Source organism: Balaenoptera ricei, chromosome 1, assembly GCF_028023285.1.
Source record: "Balaenoptera ricei isolate mBalRic1 chromosome 1, mBalRic1.hap2, whole genome shotgun sequence".
Taxonomy (NCBI): Eukaryota; Metazoa; Chordata; class Mammalia; order Artiodactyla; family Balaenopteridae; genus Balaenoptera; species Balaenoptera ricei.
Window position 1 is genome coordinate 96,037,933 of NC_082639.1, and position 19,122 is coordinate 96,057,054.

The 19,122-nt window shown below is 44.4% G+C and overlaps 1 protein-coding gene across 1 annotated transcript; it reads left to right on the forward strand.

The window, feature by feature from the left end:
* The first annotated feature begins 1,576 nt into the window (after positions 1–1,576).
* SARS1 (seryl-tRNA synthetase 1) lies at positions 1,577–18,129 on the forward strand. The gene is made up of 11 exons (XM_059927152.1): positions 1,577–1,825; positions 6,334–6,404; positions 9,143–9,223; positions 10,378–10,536; positions 11,504–11,647; positions 12,383–12,538; positions 15,126–15,347; positions 15,932–16,061; positions 16,331–16,488; positions 17,210–17,339; positions 17,672–18,129. Exons 1-11 carry the CDS (start codon positions 1,690–1,692, stop codon positions 17,827–17,829), a joined length of 1,545 nt encoding a protein of 514 aa, XP_059783135.1. The 5' UTR covers positions 1,577–1,689; the 3' UTR covers positions 17,830–18,129.
* The last annotated feature ends 993 nt before the right edge of the window (positions 18,130–19,122 follow it).

Here is a 19,122-nt window from a genome sequence, read left to right on the forward strand (position 1 = left end):
TCAGGTAGCATGAGCATTTTAAAGGAAGATGTCTGTAATCTAACGATAAAACTAATGGTGAAAATTCCTAAGGAAATTTGGAGAGGTCAGAATTTTAAGGCCATCCTTCCAATTACACTGATGACCTCCTTAAAGTATTAGCTCAGTGGCCCTCCTCCCCTAGGCCTGGGCCCCCTGCAGCCTCAGGAACACCCATCACTGTTTTGAAACTTAGCAAACAATACACTTTGGCACTGCCTTCATTGACATGGAAGCAGTCAGCTCCCATCACAGACTTGCCCTCAGAAGATTTCAGGGAACCCAACCCTTTGAGGACAGTCTTCTTACATGCTTTCTTCAGAGCCTGTAGCTCCCAACACTTCCTTTCCACTGGTTTTATCTTTTTTTTTTTGGCCGCACTGTGCCGCACGCGGAATCTTAGTTCCCCCAACTAGGGATTGAACCTGCACCCCCTGCACTGGGAGCACGGAGTCTTAACCACTGGACTGCCAGGGAAGTCCCCCTTTCCACTGGTTTTAAATCTGACATCCTCGGTAAGCGCAACCTAGGGGGACCAAACCCAGACAAATGCCTTTCCTAAGCCTCCCTCTGGGTCTCTACTAGTCAGCTCCAGCATTGTCATTGGCCCTGTTCTACACCTCAGAGTTGGCTTGGCAGAGCCTTGTTGCGGAGTAGGATAGCAATGCCATATCCTCATGACAGGTGCACAAGCAAGTGGCAGAAGACCAAGGTCTTAGCACAGTTAGCTTTGGGGCATGGTGGGTGGGTCTCTAAACTCTTGGTAAAGTGGAAGGATGGGGAACAGTATGCCTATTCCCAAATCCTTCAAATAAGCTCTTGTTATCAGGGAGATTCTTGGATAACTTTGGCTCCAATCAGCAACAAGAATATTTCACTGTAAAGGCCTGAACATTATAAAACTAAAATATGATGAAATCTTTGTTCTAGGAATTTTCAAATAGATCCAAGACATGACCTCAATATCTTAAACTGCCTTCAAATCTCCTAAATATTTTCCCCTTGGAAAAGTCTACTCAAGTGTCTCTCTAAAAGATTCTCCAACCCTGTGATCTTAAGGGTTGATAAAGGGACAATTTGGTTCACCAAATAATCAGATTAAGAAAGGTATCCTAACTCTGAGGCAGGAGAGCAGGTATTTTGAATTGAGGTAATCTGGGGACTAAAACATGTAGCCACACTCTTGTCTCAAGATGGAGAAGAGAGCAGAGGTTCAGAGAGAGAGTCCAGTCTTAGGACCCAAGCTTGTAAGGCGGAAACTGGCATCTATTGGAGGTGCCAGCTTCCAAGCCAGTGATTATACTGACAGGCCTTGTCTTAGATATGCCCTTTAACATGAGAAAAAAACAGGCACTCATTTTTCTTCTATGGGTCAATTAGAGCCCCTAGAGAAGCGGGCACAGCTAGGTAAAACGCACACGAGGAGGCAAAACCCGCTAGTGGGACTGACCTGAACACATCCGGCAAGTCCACGCCCACCCAACCCGTCCTCCTCTGCGCGGCCCCGCCTCCTACGCAGCCGCTTCCGGCCCAGAGGAGGGCGGGCTGCACGCTCCCGTAGCGCCTGCGCGGGAAGGGCGGGGTCAGCGCGCCGATGCAGTGCGGCAGTCACAGGGCGGCCGCTGTGGGACGAACCTCCTCTCTCTTAGTGTTGGCCCTGGAGAAGGAACGATGGTGCTGGATCTGGATTTGTTTCGGGTGGATAAAGGAGGGGACCCAGCCCTCATCCGAGAGTCGCAGGAGAAGCGCTTCAAGGACCCGGGACTGGTGGACCAGCTGGTGAAGGCAGACAGCGAGTGGCGACGATGTAAGTACCGGGACGTGCGGAGTATCCCCGGCTGCCAACCCCAACTTCGTTTCTTGGACCTCGTTACCCCTCCTGAGGTTCCACCCTTCATAAGACCCCCTCCCAGGTTGCGTGGCTCCGAAGCTCTCCCTGTCCACCCGGGGAGCCGGACCGACCCACTTTTCTCCTCCGCTCGGGCCCTGCGACCTCCCTTCCTGGCTAGCTGGGTGCGGGTTGCTGCTTCTGAGTCTGGGAAAGGAGCATGGCGCATTCGCATCAAGAACTGTCAAGTCTTCCGGCCGCAAGGATAGCCGGAAGAAATCCAGGGCGGGAGGTTTGGGGGTTTTCCCTTTCCTAACACTTATCTTTGGTCGCCTCCTGTCTTTTTCTCATCTTCAGCAAGGCCAGGGTGGTCTCCGTCTATCTTGATAGGATCAAAGGTTCCAACCTGACTGAGTCACATCTGCAGCACAGTAGGTTCACTCCGTCCATATTGGAAGCATTTTGGGACTGTGGAGGCTGCTCCTGGCTAAAAACAATGATCCCGGAGCTTTTGGGAAGGCCATCCCCCTGAACTGTGGGCAAACTTTTAAGAACCGAGAATAGTCTTACGTAGTAGCTCAGACATGGGCAGAGGGGTGCTGTGAAGCAAGAAAAATCTTGTAATTATTGAGGCTGTTTAAAGTTTTCCGGGGAAGACATTGGCAGAGTTGGGCTGGAACGTGGAACTGGACCGGGCATCTTTCATGAGGCTAAATAAAACCATAGAACCCTCTGCCTATCAATCTCTGTCTAGGCTAGCTGGAGTAGTCACTAACTGGCCGGATGCTGTCAAACACGTGATTTATTGTCTGATGCAATAGGTCTGCCACCCGCTGAGAGACAGGTTTATGGCAGCGCACTGCAAAGGCAGTTGCTGTCCAAAAATGTGGATTTCTATTAGGAAACTTGATTTTCCTAAATATATAAGTATCACCCGTGTAGGGAGAGAGTCGAAGGAAGAGTTGGTAACATGAAGGTATTGGGTACCAGGAGAATATTTGTTTAGCTCAGGTTGTTTGCTGATTCTGCACATCACGGTCAAGCCCAGTGTGGTGGTGATCCCACCACCTGAATCTGAATCTGAAGTTTTGAGTTGCAATGGAATTAAATTAAATGGGAGTGAAAAAACTAGACTGGACAGTGTTTTACTGAGTCAGAAGTCAGAAGTATCAGATTTTTGTTTTGCCCTAGCCATTGCCCAGCTGCTAAATGACTTTGAATGTGTTACCTAGTCTCTTGGGTATGATGTACACCTCTGTAGGAAGTTCTGTCTTTTACCTGAGGAGTGGATATGTAGTGAGGGGATGAATTCTTCAGGGACAAGGTTGTGTTTTAATCATCTGTGTGTCAGTACCCAGGGGATACATATAGATACAGGATATACATATACACATGTGTACATATAATCCCAGTACCTAGCACTGCACCTGGTCATTGTTAAGGGCTTGACAAAGGTTTGTTGAAGTCATGAATATCTTCTGTGTTCAGGGCACTGTGCTCTTCCATATGAAAAGCAGTTGATGTAGTTTATTTTCAACATATTTATTGATTTGATTCTTTTCTACTTGACATCCCTAACCAGTATTCTGTTTGCAGCTAAGGGGAGTTAATGATTTTTCCCATTGCTGGCTGCTGAAGATGGACATTGACAGATTTTGTTTCAAGATTCTTTTACATCTGAACCTCTGATCAGAGTTTAGGGTTCTTCTATCCTTAGCTGCAATGAGGAGTTGCAACCCAGAGCCACATTAAGAAATCAGACCATGTTCCCTGAATGAGGATACAGCAAGCTTCAAAAGGCCCTCCATTACAACTATACCCATTTGTCTGTCTGTAGACCTTCAAGGTTTAGGGCTCTGTGTAGGACACAGGAGTCTGATATGACTTGGAGTCAGAGCACCACATCAGAGTTTACCACAGCTCTTGTAACTTCAAGGATTCGAACTGTGATTTCTTTTTTTAATTCAGAGTAATATAATGAGGACACATTTAGGCATATAATAAACATTTGTCTTGACTACTTCCAAAGTCAGTAGATTTCCATGTATCTTGAAATCTGCCACTAACTACAGGAATTATCAGTTGAAGTTGTTACTTCCTCTTAACCCTGTTGCACATGCCTTAAACCAGGTCCTTATCATTGGAAAAACTTTATAACTGCTTCCTTTGACCCCAATCTCAGCTAGTCCAGGGCCACACCTAGGACATATGATCCATATACTATCTTATATATTTCTGTTGTGGCATTTATATTATTTTTATACACAACTTTTTAAAACTTATTGAGATGTAATGTATTCAGTAAGTTCAGTAAAGTGCACAAATCTTAATGTGCAGCTTGATGAATTTTACAAATCCATACACCCACGTGACCACCATTCAGATCAAGATCTAAGACATTTGCAGTTCTCCGGGGAGGCTCCCTCATGCCCCTTCACTGTCACTTCCCTCCTCCAAAAAAACAGTATTTTGTCCTCTATCACCATAAAGGACTTTTGCCTGATTTTGAACTTCATATAAAGGGACTTATATAGTATATAATTTTGCACGTGACTTCTTTCTCTCAAAATTATGTCTGTAAGATTATTCCATGTTATTATGTGTAGCAGTGGTTGGTTCTTTTTCATTGCTGTGTAGTACTCCATATATGTAAACATACCAACCAATTTCGTTGATGGACTTTCAGATTGTTACCAGTTTAAGGGTACTATGAATAATGTGCTATGAACGTTGTGTCTTTTGGTGGACGTAAGCACTCATTTCTTTTGGGTATGTACCTAAGAGTGGAATTGCTAGGTCACAGAGCAGGCACATGTTTAGGTTTAGTAGATATTACCTAATAGTTTTCCAAAGTGGTTGTAGTAATTGATACTCCCATCAGTAATATATAAGAGCTCCATTTGCTCTACAACCTTGCCCTTGATATTGGCAGTCCTTTTAATTTTAGCCACTTATTCACACTGATTCCAGAGATGGAGAACAGATTAGTGGTTGCCGAGGGTTAGACGGGGCAGGGGAAAGGTAATGGACTACAGAGGGATGATAACAAAAGGAATCTCTGTGGAGATGGAACAGTTCTGTATCTTGAGTGTAGCAGTGGTTACACAGATCTACACAGAGATATCACACAGAACTACAGGCACACGCAAATGAGTACATGTAAAACCACTCATCTGTTCTCCATCTCTGTAATCAGTGTGAATAAGTGAATGAGAAAGTAGTTATATAGTTTGTGCTGAAGTTTAGTTTAAATTTAGTTTAGTTAAAGTTGGCAAAACTTTAAAGAATAGCCATGTCTAGGCGCTGTCTCATCTCTAGTCATCATTTTACCTGTCCAAAGCTTAATTTTTACCATATTGTTGCTAAAGCTTAGATTCAGGAGGTCCAGCTTTTGCTAATCAAGGTTAGACTGATGAATCACAATACCAAGATGTTAATTTGGGCCAGAATACCTATGCAGGCTGATTAGCGCACTGTCTTCCCCCAAAGAAACCAAAGTGTAAGAAATTGAATTCTTCTCAAGGCTGCCAGATGAGCGTTGTATCAAAGCAAAGGAAATAACATTAACCATTTCTAGCATAGAGAAGTAGCAACCAAGTTCATGGGAATAGAAACTTGACTGAGTGCCTTTTTTCTAGATCCTGGTGCATACCACATAGTTTCTTTAAATGAATTTTAAGATAATTGAACAGGTTATAGTTACATGAGTATTTTCCAGTTTTCTCAGATGTGTTACTCTGTCTACAGTGGTATCGTCCAGGTTATGATACTTTTTTTTTTTTTTAAGTGTTTATTTATTTATTTGGCTGCATCAGGTCTCAGTTGTGGCGTGTGGGCTTAGTTGCCCTGCAGCATGTGGGATCTTAGTTCCCTGACCAGGGATCGAACCCACGTCCCCTACATTGGAAGGCGGATTCTTAACCACTGGACCACCAGGGAAGTCCGGTTGTAATACTTTTTTTTTTTTTTTTTTTTTGGTCTCAGCAATACTTTTATTGTATCTGTCTACTCAGGCAAGAGAAATAAAAGCAAAAATAAACAAATGGGAATACATCAAACTAAAAAGCATTTGCACAGCAAAGGAAACCATCAACAAAATGAAAAAGCAAGGGAATTCCCTAGTGGCGTAGTGGATAAGAATCTTCACTCCCAATGCAGGGGGCCTGGGTTTGATCTCTGGTCAGGGAACTAGATCCCACATGCACGCTGCAACTAAGAGTACACATAAAAGTATACTTTTTAATTTCAGTCCCAGAATGGCCTTTTCATTGCCACCAAATGCTGGGGAATCCTACTGTAATCACCAATATATGCCATCTAAATTTGGGGCTCTAAAGCTATAAGATTTCACAACTTTGTGAGGCAGATTCTTTACCTCTGCCTGCATTTTGGCCTTGGGCTGAGATCAGTCCTAAGGAGCCAAGATTAGGAACAAGGTATCTTAATTATGTGCCTATCTTTGGTATATTGGGTTCTTTATTCTTCAGGCAGATTTCAGGCAGACAACTTGAACAAGCTGAAGAACCTATGCAGCAAGACAATTGGAGAGAAAATGAAGGTAAGAGAACTGAGTAATACCCTTGAGAGCTTGAGCAGAGGTATTTAATCTTATTCTTAGTTAATTCATAATTTTTAACGTAGTGTTTAATTCCATGAGCTACTGGATTTCTTACCAGAGGGGGAAAGTTATTTTAAAAAGAAAGGGAGGAAGGCAGGGAGGGAACTAAGAGGCATTTTCAAGGATCAGTGAGTCCATCTTCTGTCTGCAGGTATGTTTTAGTCCGTTCTTGCTGCTGTAACAGAATACTGTAGACTGGGTGGCTTATAAACAGCAGAAATTTATTTCTCACAGTTCTGCAAGCTGGGAAGTCCAAGATCAAGGCACCAGCAGATTGGTGAGGGCCTGCTTCCTGGTTAATAGATAGTCTTCTTGCTGTGTCCTCATGGCAGAAGGGGCAGGGAGCTCTCTGGTGTCTCTTTCATAAGGGCACTAATTACATACATGAGGGCTCTGCCCTCCTGACCTAATCACCTCTGAAAGACCCCACCTCCAAATACTATCACGTTGGGGATTAGGTTTTAACATATGAATTTTGGGGGACACAGACATTCAGTCTGTTGTAAGATAAGATTCTTGCCACACAAGTCATTCATTGTCTGTTCTGTTCTTAATAATATGAATTCCACCAGTAATCCTTTCCAGTTATTTCTTGAGCTCAACCTACAGTGCCAGAGAGGTTTTCCTGTTGTAGATTTCAGATTCTTTATCCCAGTGTAGTCGTGCTCTTTATTTAAAAGAGCACAGATATTGAGTCCAAATCCTAGACTCTTGGTTATGTGACTTCAGGCAAGTTAACTTCTGAACCTCAGTTTTCTTGTCTGTGAAATGACAATTCTAACACTAACCTTTAGAATACAATTGTGAGAACTAAAAATTTCTAATATCAGGCAAGTTAACTTCTGAGCCTCAGTTTTCTTGTCTGTGAAATGACAATTCTAACACTAACCTTTAAAATACAGTTGTGAGAACTGAAAATTTCTAATATAGAAAACCTGGCACAGTGCCTGGAACATTGTAGTTATTTAGCAATTGAGAGTAACAATGAATGGCAAGTAGTTACTGGCCTTCATCCAGTATATCCTTCCTGTCCTTGAAGAATGTTAAATTTCAGCTCAGCTTTACTTTGGTAACCAGATTAGTTTTTAACCTTTCTTCAAAAATACCCTCTTAGCCTCTTAATTATTTTTTTTAAAAAACATGTTAAATGCACCCTACAGTCTGTCTCATTTTTAAGTTGTAAACCTCTAAAATAAACCAAAAAATTATGAAATTTAGGAACCTGAACCTGGAAAGACCATAACAAAAAGATTCCCTTGGATTCTAGCACCTTATCCTTCATGATATTCTGTATCCTTCTCTTTAACACTATTTTGTTACACTTTCAGCATGTGACAGGCTGTAGAAATTGATATTGATGATAATCATACTGTTTTCTTCCTGTGGAACTCTTGACACTAAGTCAGGTGCACGTCAGCGACCCCATAATTATGTTAATTTCCATGTATACTTCTGCCTGAGTGTTCTTTGGGGCATATATACAGATAGTGCCAGCCAAGTATTTTTCTTAGCAAGAAGATGGGAGTATTTTCATTTGCGTTAACGTTCTTAGATTCCCTTGACTGCTGGCCCTTCAAGGAGTGTTCTCTCTTGCTATCCATTGAGATAGTACTAGCAGTGCTTTAATTTGTATAGCACTTGAAAGCATTCAAAACCCTTTCATATACATCTCATTTTGGTTTTGATCTTTGCTGTAAACCTGGAGTGTAGGTAGTACATTTGTTAGCCCTATTAAAAGGGTAGGGTAAAGAGGCCTAGGAAATTAAGAGGCTTGCCTAAAATGGTGCCATAAGTTAGTTGCAGAGCCAGAACTTGAACTCAGAACTTGAATTTGCTGCCCTGAGGGATTATCAGAGAGGAAGAGGGCCTCAGCTATCTTGGCTACCAAATAGAACATCTTGAGATTTAGGCCATTTTTTTCTACCTCAGTAGTCTATGCCTATTCTTATCAAGACTCATTCTGATATTGTTAGATTTTTCCAGCTTTTAAAGATGATTTTCCTTGAATCACTGTCTTCTCCCTTGCTCTGGACAAGGATTAGAAATGATGATTTGGCAGAAGATCATAAAGAAGGGTGAGGAGAGAAACTGGAATGGGAAAAAATCTAGTCCTGGGTATACCCTTGCTGTTTTGCCAAGTTGCATTGATTGCTCTAAACGTGGCTTTTTTCCTCAAAAATTGTGTTTCTTTGGCTTCCTAATATTCCTCATCCCATCCATTTTTCCTCTTAGCCGCAGGCCTAAGGGCTGGATTTGTTCTTAGAAGGTAGATGGGGATTCACAAATTGACACACAGGTGTCTGCCCAGCGCTGGCTCCTGACCAGCACTGGGTGTTTTCACACATTCTTGGGGTCATAACATTCTATGCCCATGTCAGACATTTTTCTTCTCGAGTTCCCGATGGTGTCAACCCTCTGACTTGGATTGGTTAATCAATCTGTCCAGGATCAGAAAGCTAGAAAGTGTCAGGACAGGGAGTTGGAACGTTAACCTCTTGCTTCCAGTTCACTAATTTTTCTCCCATGTGTTGCATCTTTTAGAGACTAAGTTATGTAGAAAGTTCTGTAATTAGTTTATATGATATATTAGTTTGGTGTACCCTTATAAAACTATGTCAAATTTTCCTTTATAATTAATTATGTTTTTGTTGTTGTTTGTTTGTTTTTCTTTCCCATAGAAAAAAGAGCCAATGGGAAATGATGAGTCCATTCCGGAAGATGTATTAAATCTCGATGAGCTCACTGCAGACACTTTAACTGTAAGTTATTGTCCTTTTCCAGGTTGGGATTTCTGTTCTTTTAGCTTTGTTCCTAGACAAGCAAGTCTTGACACTCTGTTCCACACAGCACTGTGGCATCCTTGAATTTCTGCAGCTGGGACATGTCCCCATCCACTCTTGTTAATCTCAGTACTTGAGTATTAGGCAGCAGAGATGGAGACAGGTGGAATGGAAAAGTCAAGAGTAGGAAGAAGAGAAAAAAGGAACTGAACTATGTTTGGTTTAATAACTCCATTTCCACAGAGTCAGTAATTTTTCAGTTTTTTGTAATTCAGTAAATATTCATTACAATGGGCCTAGAGCAGGAATTTTCAAGATTTTTAGTCACTGAACCCTTTCTTAAAACCTGCAACACAGGGACTTACCTGGCGGTCCAGTGGTTAAGACTTTGCCTTCCTATGCAGGGGGTGAGGGTTTGATCCCTGGTTGGGGAGCTAAGATCCCACATGCCTCACAGGCAAAAAACTGAAAAAGCATAAAACAGAAGGACTATTCTAACAAATTCAATGAAGACTTTAAAAATGGTCCACGTCAAAAAAATCTTTAAAAAAAAAAAAAAAAAAAAACCCTGCAACAATAGCAAGAGCATAAACCCAAAAAAGCAGAGTTGCTGTGCTTGAAGGGCAAGGTTGGGGTGCTATTCCTGCCCTGCCCTACCTGCTAAGGGTCCCCCCAGGAAATCAGAGTACAGTTTGAAACACCTGCAATAAGGAATACAAAATGAGCTTAAGACAAGGTCTCTTGCTCCTAATAAATTTATAATCTTCCTAGAGAACAGTTAAATATAGTATATAATAGCATGCCGAATTGGTTTCATCAGGAATATCAGAAAGTGCAAGTTAAGCTATGGTATTAACACTCCTGAGATATACAGGAACAAGAGGAGTGGCCTGAATTTATCCATCTCTGCCTTAGGCACCCTGAAAGAAAATGCCAACGGATTTGTTGGGCAAAACTGTATATATCCCTGTGTGAAATAAATCTCAGTTCTTTGAAAGCCTCCAGTGTCAATTTTTAAAATGCTATCACAAGAGTTATCATTAGAGCCCAACAAGGTTGGGGCAACAATCTTTTTCCTACTCTGCCCTTGACTCGCTGTGGCCTTGGACGGGCTTGGCCTTGTTCATCTACAGAACCTGAAAGTCTCACAAATCAAAAAAGTCCGACTCCTCATCGACGAAGCCATCCTGAAGTGTGATGCAGAGCGGATAAAGCTGGAAGCAGAGCGATTTGAGAACCTTCGCGAGATTGGTAACCTTCTGCACCCCTCTGTGCCCATCAGCAATGATGAGGTAGGCGTCGGTGCCACAGCAAGCGGCTGCCTTGCGTCGTTGTCTCCCCTCTCCTTTGGGAAGGGGGCGGAGTGGGAGGAGGACAGTGAAAGTCTGGCACGCTCTGTATAATAGAAGCAGGCTCTTTGTGTATTCGCTCTGCCCACCAATTGAGAATTGAAAGAGTCAGATCCCTGCCTGATTGGGAAGTAGCAGAGACAGCAGGTAGGTGGAGACTCCTGGCACGGAAATCTCTTCTAAATCAGGCTGCTGTCCTCCATTTCGTGTTGCCCGTGGTAGCAGCTTGTCTCGTGGGAGGGATCTGCAAGATCACCCTCACCCCTCACCCACACCCTGCTGAGAAGCTGCAGGTTGAAGGGAAATCTGCATGATAAAAGTTTCCTGCCGCGGGAGCTTCCCCAGCACAAAGCTGCTCTGAGCCCAGCCTTTGTTCCCTGACACCCCAGCCGTGGCAGGGCCCATCTGTGCCTCTTTCATTCATTCCCTGGTGAACGGACATTAAACTCACTGAGGGCTGGGGTGGCAGACTCGAGAGGTCAGGGCCCCGAGCCCGCCCTTGTGTGGCCCTGGACCAATGAGAGCCTGGAAAAAAGAAAATCTGCATTCCCCTCCGTACCCCAGGCAGTGCGGATTGCCCAGGGAAGGGTTTTCCCTGTATAGGATTTTCAAGGAGTCATTTAAAAGGGTATAAAAACGAGAGAATACTACAGATCTTTTGGAAAATCATGATTTCAGTTCCATGGCTAGAATTGCCTCTAGGACTTTATAAATTATTATTTCTCTATTGAGCGCAGATTCTCTAGCAAATTCCCTTCTCTAGTCTCTGTACGCAAGGGCCAAAACCTAGTGTTTGAGTTAAGCAGTGACTTCACAAAGCTCTAGGTCGTTCTTGGAATAGGGTTCGGAAAGATGGAGATGGTAGAATTCAGAGCTCATGCATCTTTGTCTCCTGGTCTTGTTTCCTTAGGATGCCGACAACAAAGTAGAGAGGATTTGGGGTGATTGTACCGTCAGGAAGAAGTACTCTCACGTGGACCTGGTGGTGATGGTAGATGGCTTTGAAGGCGAAAAGGGGGCTGTGGTGGCTGGGAGTCGAGGGTACTTCCTGAAGGTAAGAGTCGGCAACCAGTGAGGTTGGTTATAAAGAAAGAACTGAAAAAAAAGTGCAGAAAACATAACCCACTTAAAGAAGCCCACAAATCCGCCTTTCTACTACAAACTTACTGGCAATTAGATGCAATTCTCTTTCTAAGGCAGGAGAGTGCTTATCAGGATTCCCTGGAACAAAAGCCACTGAGTGATCCTCCGTAATGAATATGTTTTGCTGACTGAATTAGAACAGTCTGTGCCTTTAAGGAGCTCCGTGTAATTGGACAGTCAGACAAGTAATAAAGAGTCAAAAACCCTCTGTGATAAGTGCTCCGGGTAGCCCAGGGTGCTATAGGAACGGGTAGGTGGAGGCAACACACCCAGATTAGCTGGGCAGAGGGCAGATGCACTCAGGGAAGCCTTCCAGAAGGACATGGTAAGGTAGTTTTGGAAATACTGTCCATATAGGTATGTTCTGCGTATACAAATAAGTCCAGTGTTTTACGAATTAGCACAGGAAGACTCTCCCATGCACCCTGGGTGAACAGTCCTTTTCCTTTGATTGGTACCTTAAAGGGAATGCTTTTCAGATGATGTGCTGTGCATGGCTGTTAAGAAAGAGTCTCTTGAGTCAGTTGTTGGATCCATGGTCTTTGTGGCCTCCTGTGTGCCCCCAGTTGCCTCTGGGGGTAAATGCTAGCAGATGAACGTGATGGCAGCAGAACCCACTCACACAGTGCTGTGTCTGCTCCTTTAGGGGGTCCTGGTGTTCCTGGAACAGGCACTCATCCAGTATGCTCTTCGCACTTTGGGAAGTCGGGGCTACACTCCCATTTATACCCCCTTCTTCATGAGGAAGGAGGTCATGCAGGAAGTGGCACAGCTCAGCCAGTTTGATGAAGAACTTTATAAGGTGAGTAGCCTGAGGCAGTGTGGCAGAATGACTCCTTAAGGTATGAAGTTTAACTTCAAAGACACAGCAATGCTGTCCAGCAGAACTTCCTGCGATGATGAAATGTTCTATATTGTGGCTATTGAGCACTTAAAATGCGGCTAGTGCAACTGAGGAAGTAAAATTTTAATCTTTATGAATTTTAATTTAAATGGTCACATGTGGCTGGTGGCTACCATTTGGACAGTGCAGACATAGAGCCTATTTTATCTTTCCCCAGATAGTTTATGTGATCTATCTAAATTGAGCATGCTTTAGCACCATGAGCTTAGAAAAGAAGCTCATATATTATTATTAAGCTTGGACAAAAGGAAATTGTAGAAGTGGCTGATCTTCCCGTGTCCTCCCACTCCTGACCCCAGACTGGAAGCTTCCACAGGGGGAGACATACTTTCCTTTGGATGGATGTGGCTTCCAGTTTGTGGCTCTTTCTCAACCATGAACCATCTCGGGGAGAGCCAGTGGATTTGAGTTGAGGTGCAGAAGATCATTCTGAATCAACCAGCTTTAACATCAGCTGTAGCTCCCCCCACCCAAAGTCTACGCCCAACACTCAGAATTTCTAGTGTCTCTGCTAACGGCTGCCCATCGCAGCTGAGTCCACTTCTCACCTGTCCCTCTCCTTCAACCCTGTTCCAGGGCAGGGGGGGAACGACTTTGTTCTTATTGGCTGTTTCCTTCCAAAACCCATGTAGCGGGTAGTTAGACAACTGCTCCTGGCCTCATCTGATTTATCTTATGTAGAGAGATGAGTTAAATAGTCAGAACCTTCTTCCCACTAGGTCGTGTTGGTGAGTTCAAAGGTATGTTTTAATTCAATCAAGATGCAGTGGGAAACAAAATGCTCTCTCCAAACCCTGAGCATTGGTACAGCCTTGGGGTCCTCCTCTTCTTCCTTTTAATGAGAGGAACATGTGCATTATCAGATGAGACCTGTTTTTATCTTTTCCCTTTTTTTCTCATCTCAACTCCCAAGATTGGATGGATAATCACTGGCAGAACTTTAGAAGGATGCCCTGCAGGTAACACCAGGGAGACGCTTATAGGGAAGATTATGAATAATATTAGGTAGCAGGTGCTCCGTGTGTTCGCAGCATTCTCCATCTCTTATCCAGATGCTTCTTGGAGCCATAGGCAGGGAGAATCACAGGTCTCCATAGTGAGGAATTTTGGCTGGCACTTTTTGCCTAATAACCTCAGTTTATTAGTTCTCTAGAGCAGTGCTGTCCAACTGAACTTCCGGCAATAGTGGAAATGTTTTGTATCTGTCCTATCCAGTGTGGCAGCCACCAGCCACATGTGGCTGTTGAAATGTGGCTCATGCAAACCAAGGAATTAAATTTTAATTGAATTTAAATAGCCATGTATGGCTAGTGGCTATACCATATTAGACCGCAAGCTCTATTGTTTTTACGTTGTATGTGAATAGCCTCACACGGGGCTAAATTCCCACTGTTAGGTAGCAAGGTAGTTTTCCACATTTCTAAACACTGGCCCAGAGGAAGTTTCCTCCCCTCTCTTTTTTTTTTTAGTTTTAATTAAAGTAAATCACATGAGAGAAAATTTGGAATTAGTGGGGGGAAATCATCTTCTTTCCCATTACCTACTACAATTGTCATTTTTAATATTCTTGTGGGAGCTTGTTTTATACATGTATCATTTTCTCATACTTCCAATCACAATATATATAGATTGCCTTTTTACTTCACATTATATCAGAAGCATTTTTCAGTGTTACTACATGGTCTTCATAACCATCATTTATTAGCGGTTACATAATATTACATGGCATGGATATAGACTACCCAGCTCTTCCCCTGTTGAATATTTAGGGGGCTTCCTTTTTTTTGCCATCAGTAAGTAATGTTACAATGAACTTTGTCCTGTCTATAGCTTTTTTTTTCTTTTGCATTACTTTCTTCAGCTGAATACCGAAGTGATTCTTCAAGGATTACAACCCTAGATCAACCCATAAGCACCAAGAGAGCAGAGACTGTCTCCTTTTGCCCCGCATTGGCAAAAAGGACTTGGCTCTTACTAAATGCCTCACAAACATTTGTCAAGTGGATTAATTTATACTGCTGCCAGCTAAGGTTTTATTGCACGCCTGCCATCACTGGCCACTATACATCATTTATAAGTATTTCATTTATTAGATAAAGTAAAAATAGTATCAGAGGGAATTCCCTGGCGGTCCAGTGGTTAGGGCTTCACACTTCCACTGCAGGGGGCCTGGGTACTGGTCAGGGAACTGAGATCCCACAAGCTGCATGGTGAAGCCAAGGAAAAAAAAAATAGTATCAGAATATTTTATCTTCTTTTAATTTGCATTTCTTTGATCTCTAGTAGGGACCCATTTTGGACTGACCCATTCCCTCCCATGTCTTTTTAGCATCTCCTGCTCACTCCTGGGAAGGGATTGAAGAAAATTTGTCCTCCCATCACTCAGATCTTCTCTATGTGATCTGTGTGATCTCTGTGATTTCTTGCTCGAGCTGAGGTCGTACTCCCTCACTCTTAACGAGTAAATATTACCCTCCTCTGACAGGTGATTGGCAAAGGCACTGAAAAGTCTGATGACAGCACCTATGAGGAAAAATATCTGATTGCCACCTCCGAACAGCCCATTGCTGCTCTCCACCGGGACGAGTGGCTTCGGCCAGAGGATTTGCCAATCAAGTATGCCGGCCTGTCCACCTGCTTTCGCCAGGAGGTGGGCTCCCACGGCCGTGACACCCGTGGCATCTTTCGAGTCCATCAGTTTGAGAAGGTGAGTAGGCAGGTCAGGGTGAGGGATGGGACCCTTCTCTCTATCTCTCCAGGGCTGTTCTAGAAGAGATAGAATCTGTGTTGCTCAGGCCCACCCCAGCTCCAGTCTTTCCTCTCGTTGCCTCTGTCTGGGTTTCTAGGGAAGAGCCTGAGAGGCACATGGTGGAGCGGCTAGAGCATGGACTCTGGAACCAGGCTGCCTGAGTCCAAAGGCCAACTCTACCACTTACTGCTGTGTAACCTTGAACAATTTGCTTAACCTCTCTGTGCTGTTTCCTCCTCTGTCAAAGGAAGATAATAGTAGCACCTACCCCATTAGGCTACTGTGAGGATTAAACCAGTTACCACGTGGAAAGTACTTAGGACAGTAGGCGCACGTTACGTGGGACGCTCTCTGCACAAGCATTCGTTCCTGCTGCAGCCCCAGCCAGTCCAGTTCAGCCCCGATCTCTCACCAGGACCCCAGCCCCGCCTGACTCTCAGTGGAAGAGGAATAGGTCTTCATTGCTAGGATAATTCCCACTTCAGCCTTCAGTTTATTCACCCCGTCCCATTGTCACTGTGCCCTTGGGTCCCTCTTTGCAGATTGAACAGTTTGTCTACTCATCGCCACATGACAACAAGTCCTGGGAGATGTTTGAGGAGATGATCACTACCGCAGAGGAGTTCTACCAGTCTCTGGGGATCCCTTACCATATCGTGAATATTGTCTCAGGTTATCGGCCTCCCTCTCCTGCATCCCACAAACACCACCCTGACCAGTTGAGCTGCCACACAAAGAAATAGCTCACAATCCAGTTAATTGCCCACATTAATTAAAATATCACACTCTTTTCCCTTGGGAGTTCTTGGTGCTAAGAATATCTGGGCATGATTTCCCTCCTGGGGATAACATGTGAATTAAAGAATTCTTTGGGTTTGCTAAAGGTTAGCCTTCTGAAATACCATCCCTCCTTCATGAATTCTAGGGGTTTTTCCTTACAGGTTCTTTGAATCACGCTGCCAGTAAGAAGCTTGACCTGGAGGCCTGGTTTCCGGGCTCAGGAGCCTTCCGTGAGTTAGTCTCCTGTTCTAACTGCACAGACTATCAGGCTCGCCGGCTCCGAATCCGATACGGGCAAACCAAGAAGATGATGGACAAGGTAGATGGCCCCTGGGGAGGCAGGAAGCAGGGCCTTCAGCTCAGAGTAGGTCCATCTTATTTCTCAGCCCTTGGAGGACATTATTTCCCGGCGTCATGGGAAAATCTGAGCTGCTCAGTCTAGACCAAAAAGGGAATCTGAAAATGACTTCACTGAATCAGGACTGAGTCCTTTTAGATAGAAACCTGATTCTAGCTCTATTCTACAAGGTAATTCTAGCTTTTCTCTTCTTGGCTTTGTTTTCCATAACTCCAGATAAAGAGTAATCCCCATTTGTCTACACAGAACAAGTTGGAGGCAATTGTCTTCCCTCTTCTCACCCAAGAAGGTCTGGGTTGTAAGCTTATCTGTTCAAACCCAATTTTCAGGCCCTAATCTTTTCCAGGTCAGGGACTTGAAAGGGGTTAAAAGGAGAGGCCATTGAGTAGTCACTTCCCTCCCTCAAAGGGCCCAACTCTCCTCAAAATACTGGGACCTACCACTTGTCACTTATGGAGACATGAGGAATCTTCCTGGAGTTATCTAATAAGCAATAAATACCAAACAGAATTCAAAGGTTTAAAGATCATTAATGGGTAGAACCTGTTTTTTATTTGATTTTAGATTTGGATTTGGATAGTTGCAGTTGGGGGAGTCTGGCTGAGTGGATGGTTCCTGGTCATCAGTAAGCCCAGCTAGGGGTTGAGTATAACTGCTCCCTCTGGGGACCCTCTCCTCGCAGGTGGAGTTTGTCCACATGCTCAATGCCACGATGTGCGCCACAACTCGCACCATCTGTGCCATCCTAGAGAACTACCAGACAGAGAAGGGCATCCTCGTGCCTGAGAAATTGAAGGAATTCATGCCACCAGGTGAGACTCCCAGCCCAGCCCATCTTCCTCCTCTTGTCTGTCTTCCTGCTCTTCTAAATAGTAAACCCCTTTCAGAATGCACCAAGTTTTCTTGTTCATACACAGCCCCCAAAACTCTGCCTGTCCTCTGGTGCTGGGCATTGCAAGGGGCAAGGTTGAAAAGTAGCCAGTGCCGGTATGAGCTTCTATTTAAATGCGGCTAAAATTCAGGCTGGGAAAAAAGGAATAAATGAAAGCAGTGCCTGCCTTTGTCTTGTGGAACTTTCCCCAGAGGTCCCTGGACTTTGACTCTTGAGGAATGATGGGTTGTTTGGTTGGCTGTTCCCTTTCAGATCTCCAGGAACTGATCCCCTTTGTGAAGCCTGCACCCATTGACCAGGAGCCATCGAAGAAGCAGAAGAAGCAGCATGAGGGCAGCAAAAAGAAAGGGGCAGCGAGAGATGTTGCCCTGGAAAGCCAGCTGCAGAATATGGAGGTCACTGATTCCTGAACATTCCTTTCTTCCACTTTACCAGGCATCCATTTCAATTAGCTGCAATCTCAGAGCCTGCCCGCAGGCAGGGAAGCCAAGCACGCACCCATCGCCCACCCCGTGTGACTGCTTTACCAAAAGGGGAACCATCTGCCCTATACAATGCAGTGTTCCTCTTTTCTCGCTTGGGCATAGGATCTAATCACCAATGACTGATGAAACCGTGTAATAAAGCATCTCTGAGGGAGGCCAGGGCTCTTCCTCAGGCTTCTGCCCAGGGCTTGAACCCTGTCTCTGACAGTTCTCCCTGGAACCGTATTCACTTTTGTTTTTCCTGCTATATCAGGCAGGTTGTTCCATTTAGCAGAGAGCCTCTGAGAAGGTAGGTGAAGGCAGGGGTAGATTTAGTAAAGTCTCAAGGGGAAAGTGAAAACTGAGTCTTAGACACACAGGCTTGCAGGGCAAGGGCAGGATCCTCCTTTGTAAATTTGCTCCTGCTTTGTTAAAGCAGTTAGGTAGGACCAGCTTAGAGACCTGAGTTGATATAAAAAGCTTCATAGCGGGACTTCCCTGGCGGTCCAGTGGTTAAGAGTCTGCATTTCCACTGTAGGGGGCGCAGGTTCGATCCCTGGTTGGGCAACTAAGATGCCACATGCCGCACAGCGTGGCCAAAAAAATAAAAGCTTCATAGCACTTCTGTTCCCTAGGAAAGGCTCCGTGGAGAGGGAAGGAGGTGGTGAGACATCAGGGTAGATGAGACTACATTTAATCCAGAAAAGCCCCTAGATTGAAGAGCACAGGGCAGGGCCTTATTCACAGCTGCTTCTCTCTTTGTAGTCATCCCCAAATGGGAGACCAACTGCCTGGCACCTTGTTGCTCAACTCTAGAGGATCGATATAGCCCACAGGGCAGGGGGCTGGTGGGAACAAGGTTTCAGTCCTTTCTCTGGAGCTTCCACCGTTGTCCCAATAGCCAATTCACCCTTCTCTGGGGAGGATGATGTTGAGGCTCTTTATTTACCTGCCGTCTTTCATCTGCAATCTACAAACACTTTAATAACACCACCTGTTAGTTTAGTGCTTCTCCCCTAGGAGTCTAAAATACTTCCTACAGATGATCTCTTTTATCTTTGTGACAGTCCCAGACAGGAGGGTGGGGACATGATTATACCTCTTCCATCATAAGGAAGAGAGTACAAGGTGGGTAAGGGAGTTGAGAAGCATGGCCGGGTGGAAGCCAGGAGTCCTGACTCCTCAGCAGGGCTTGATGCTTGCTGTGTTTCTTTGGAAGGATGAGAACAGGACTCTGAA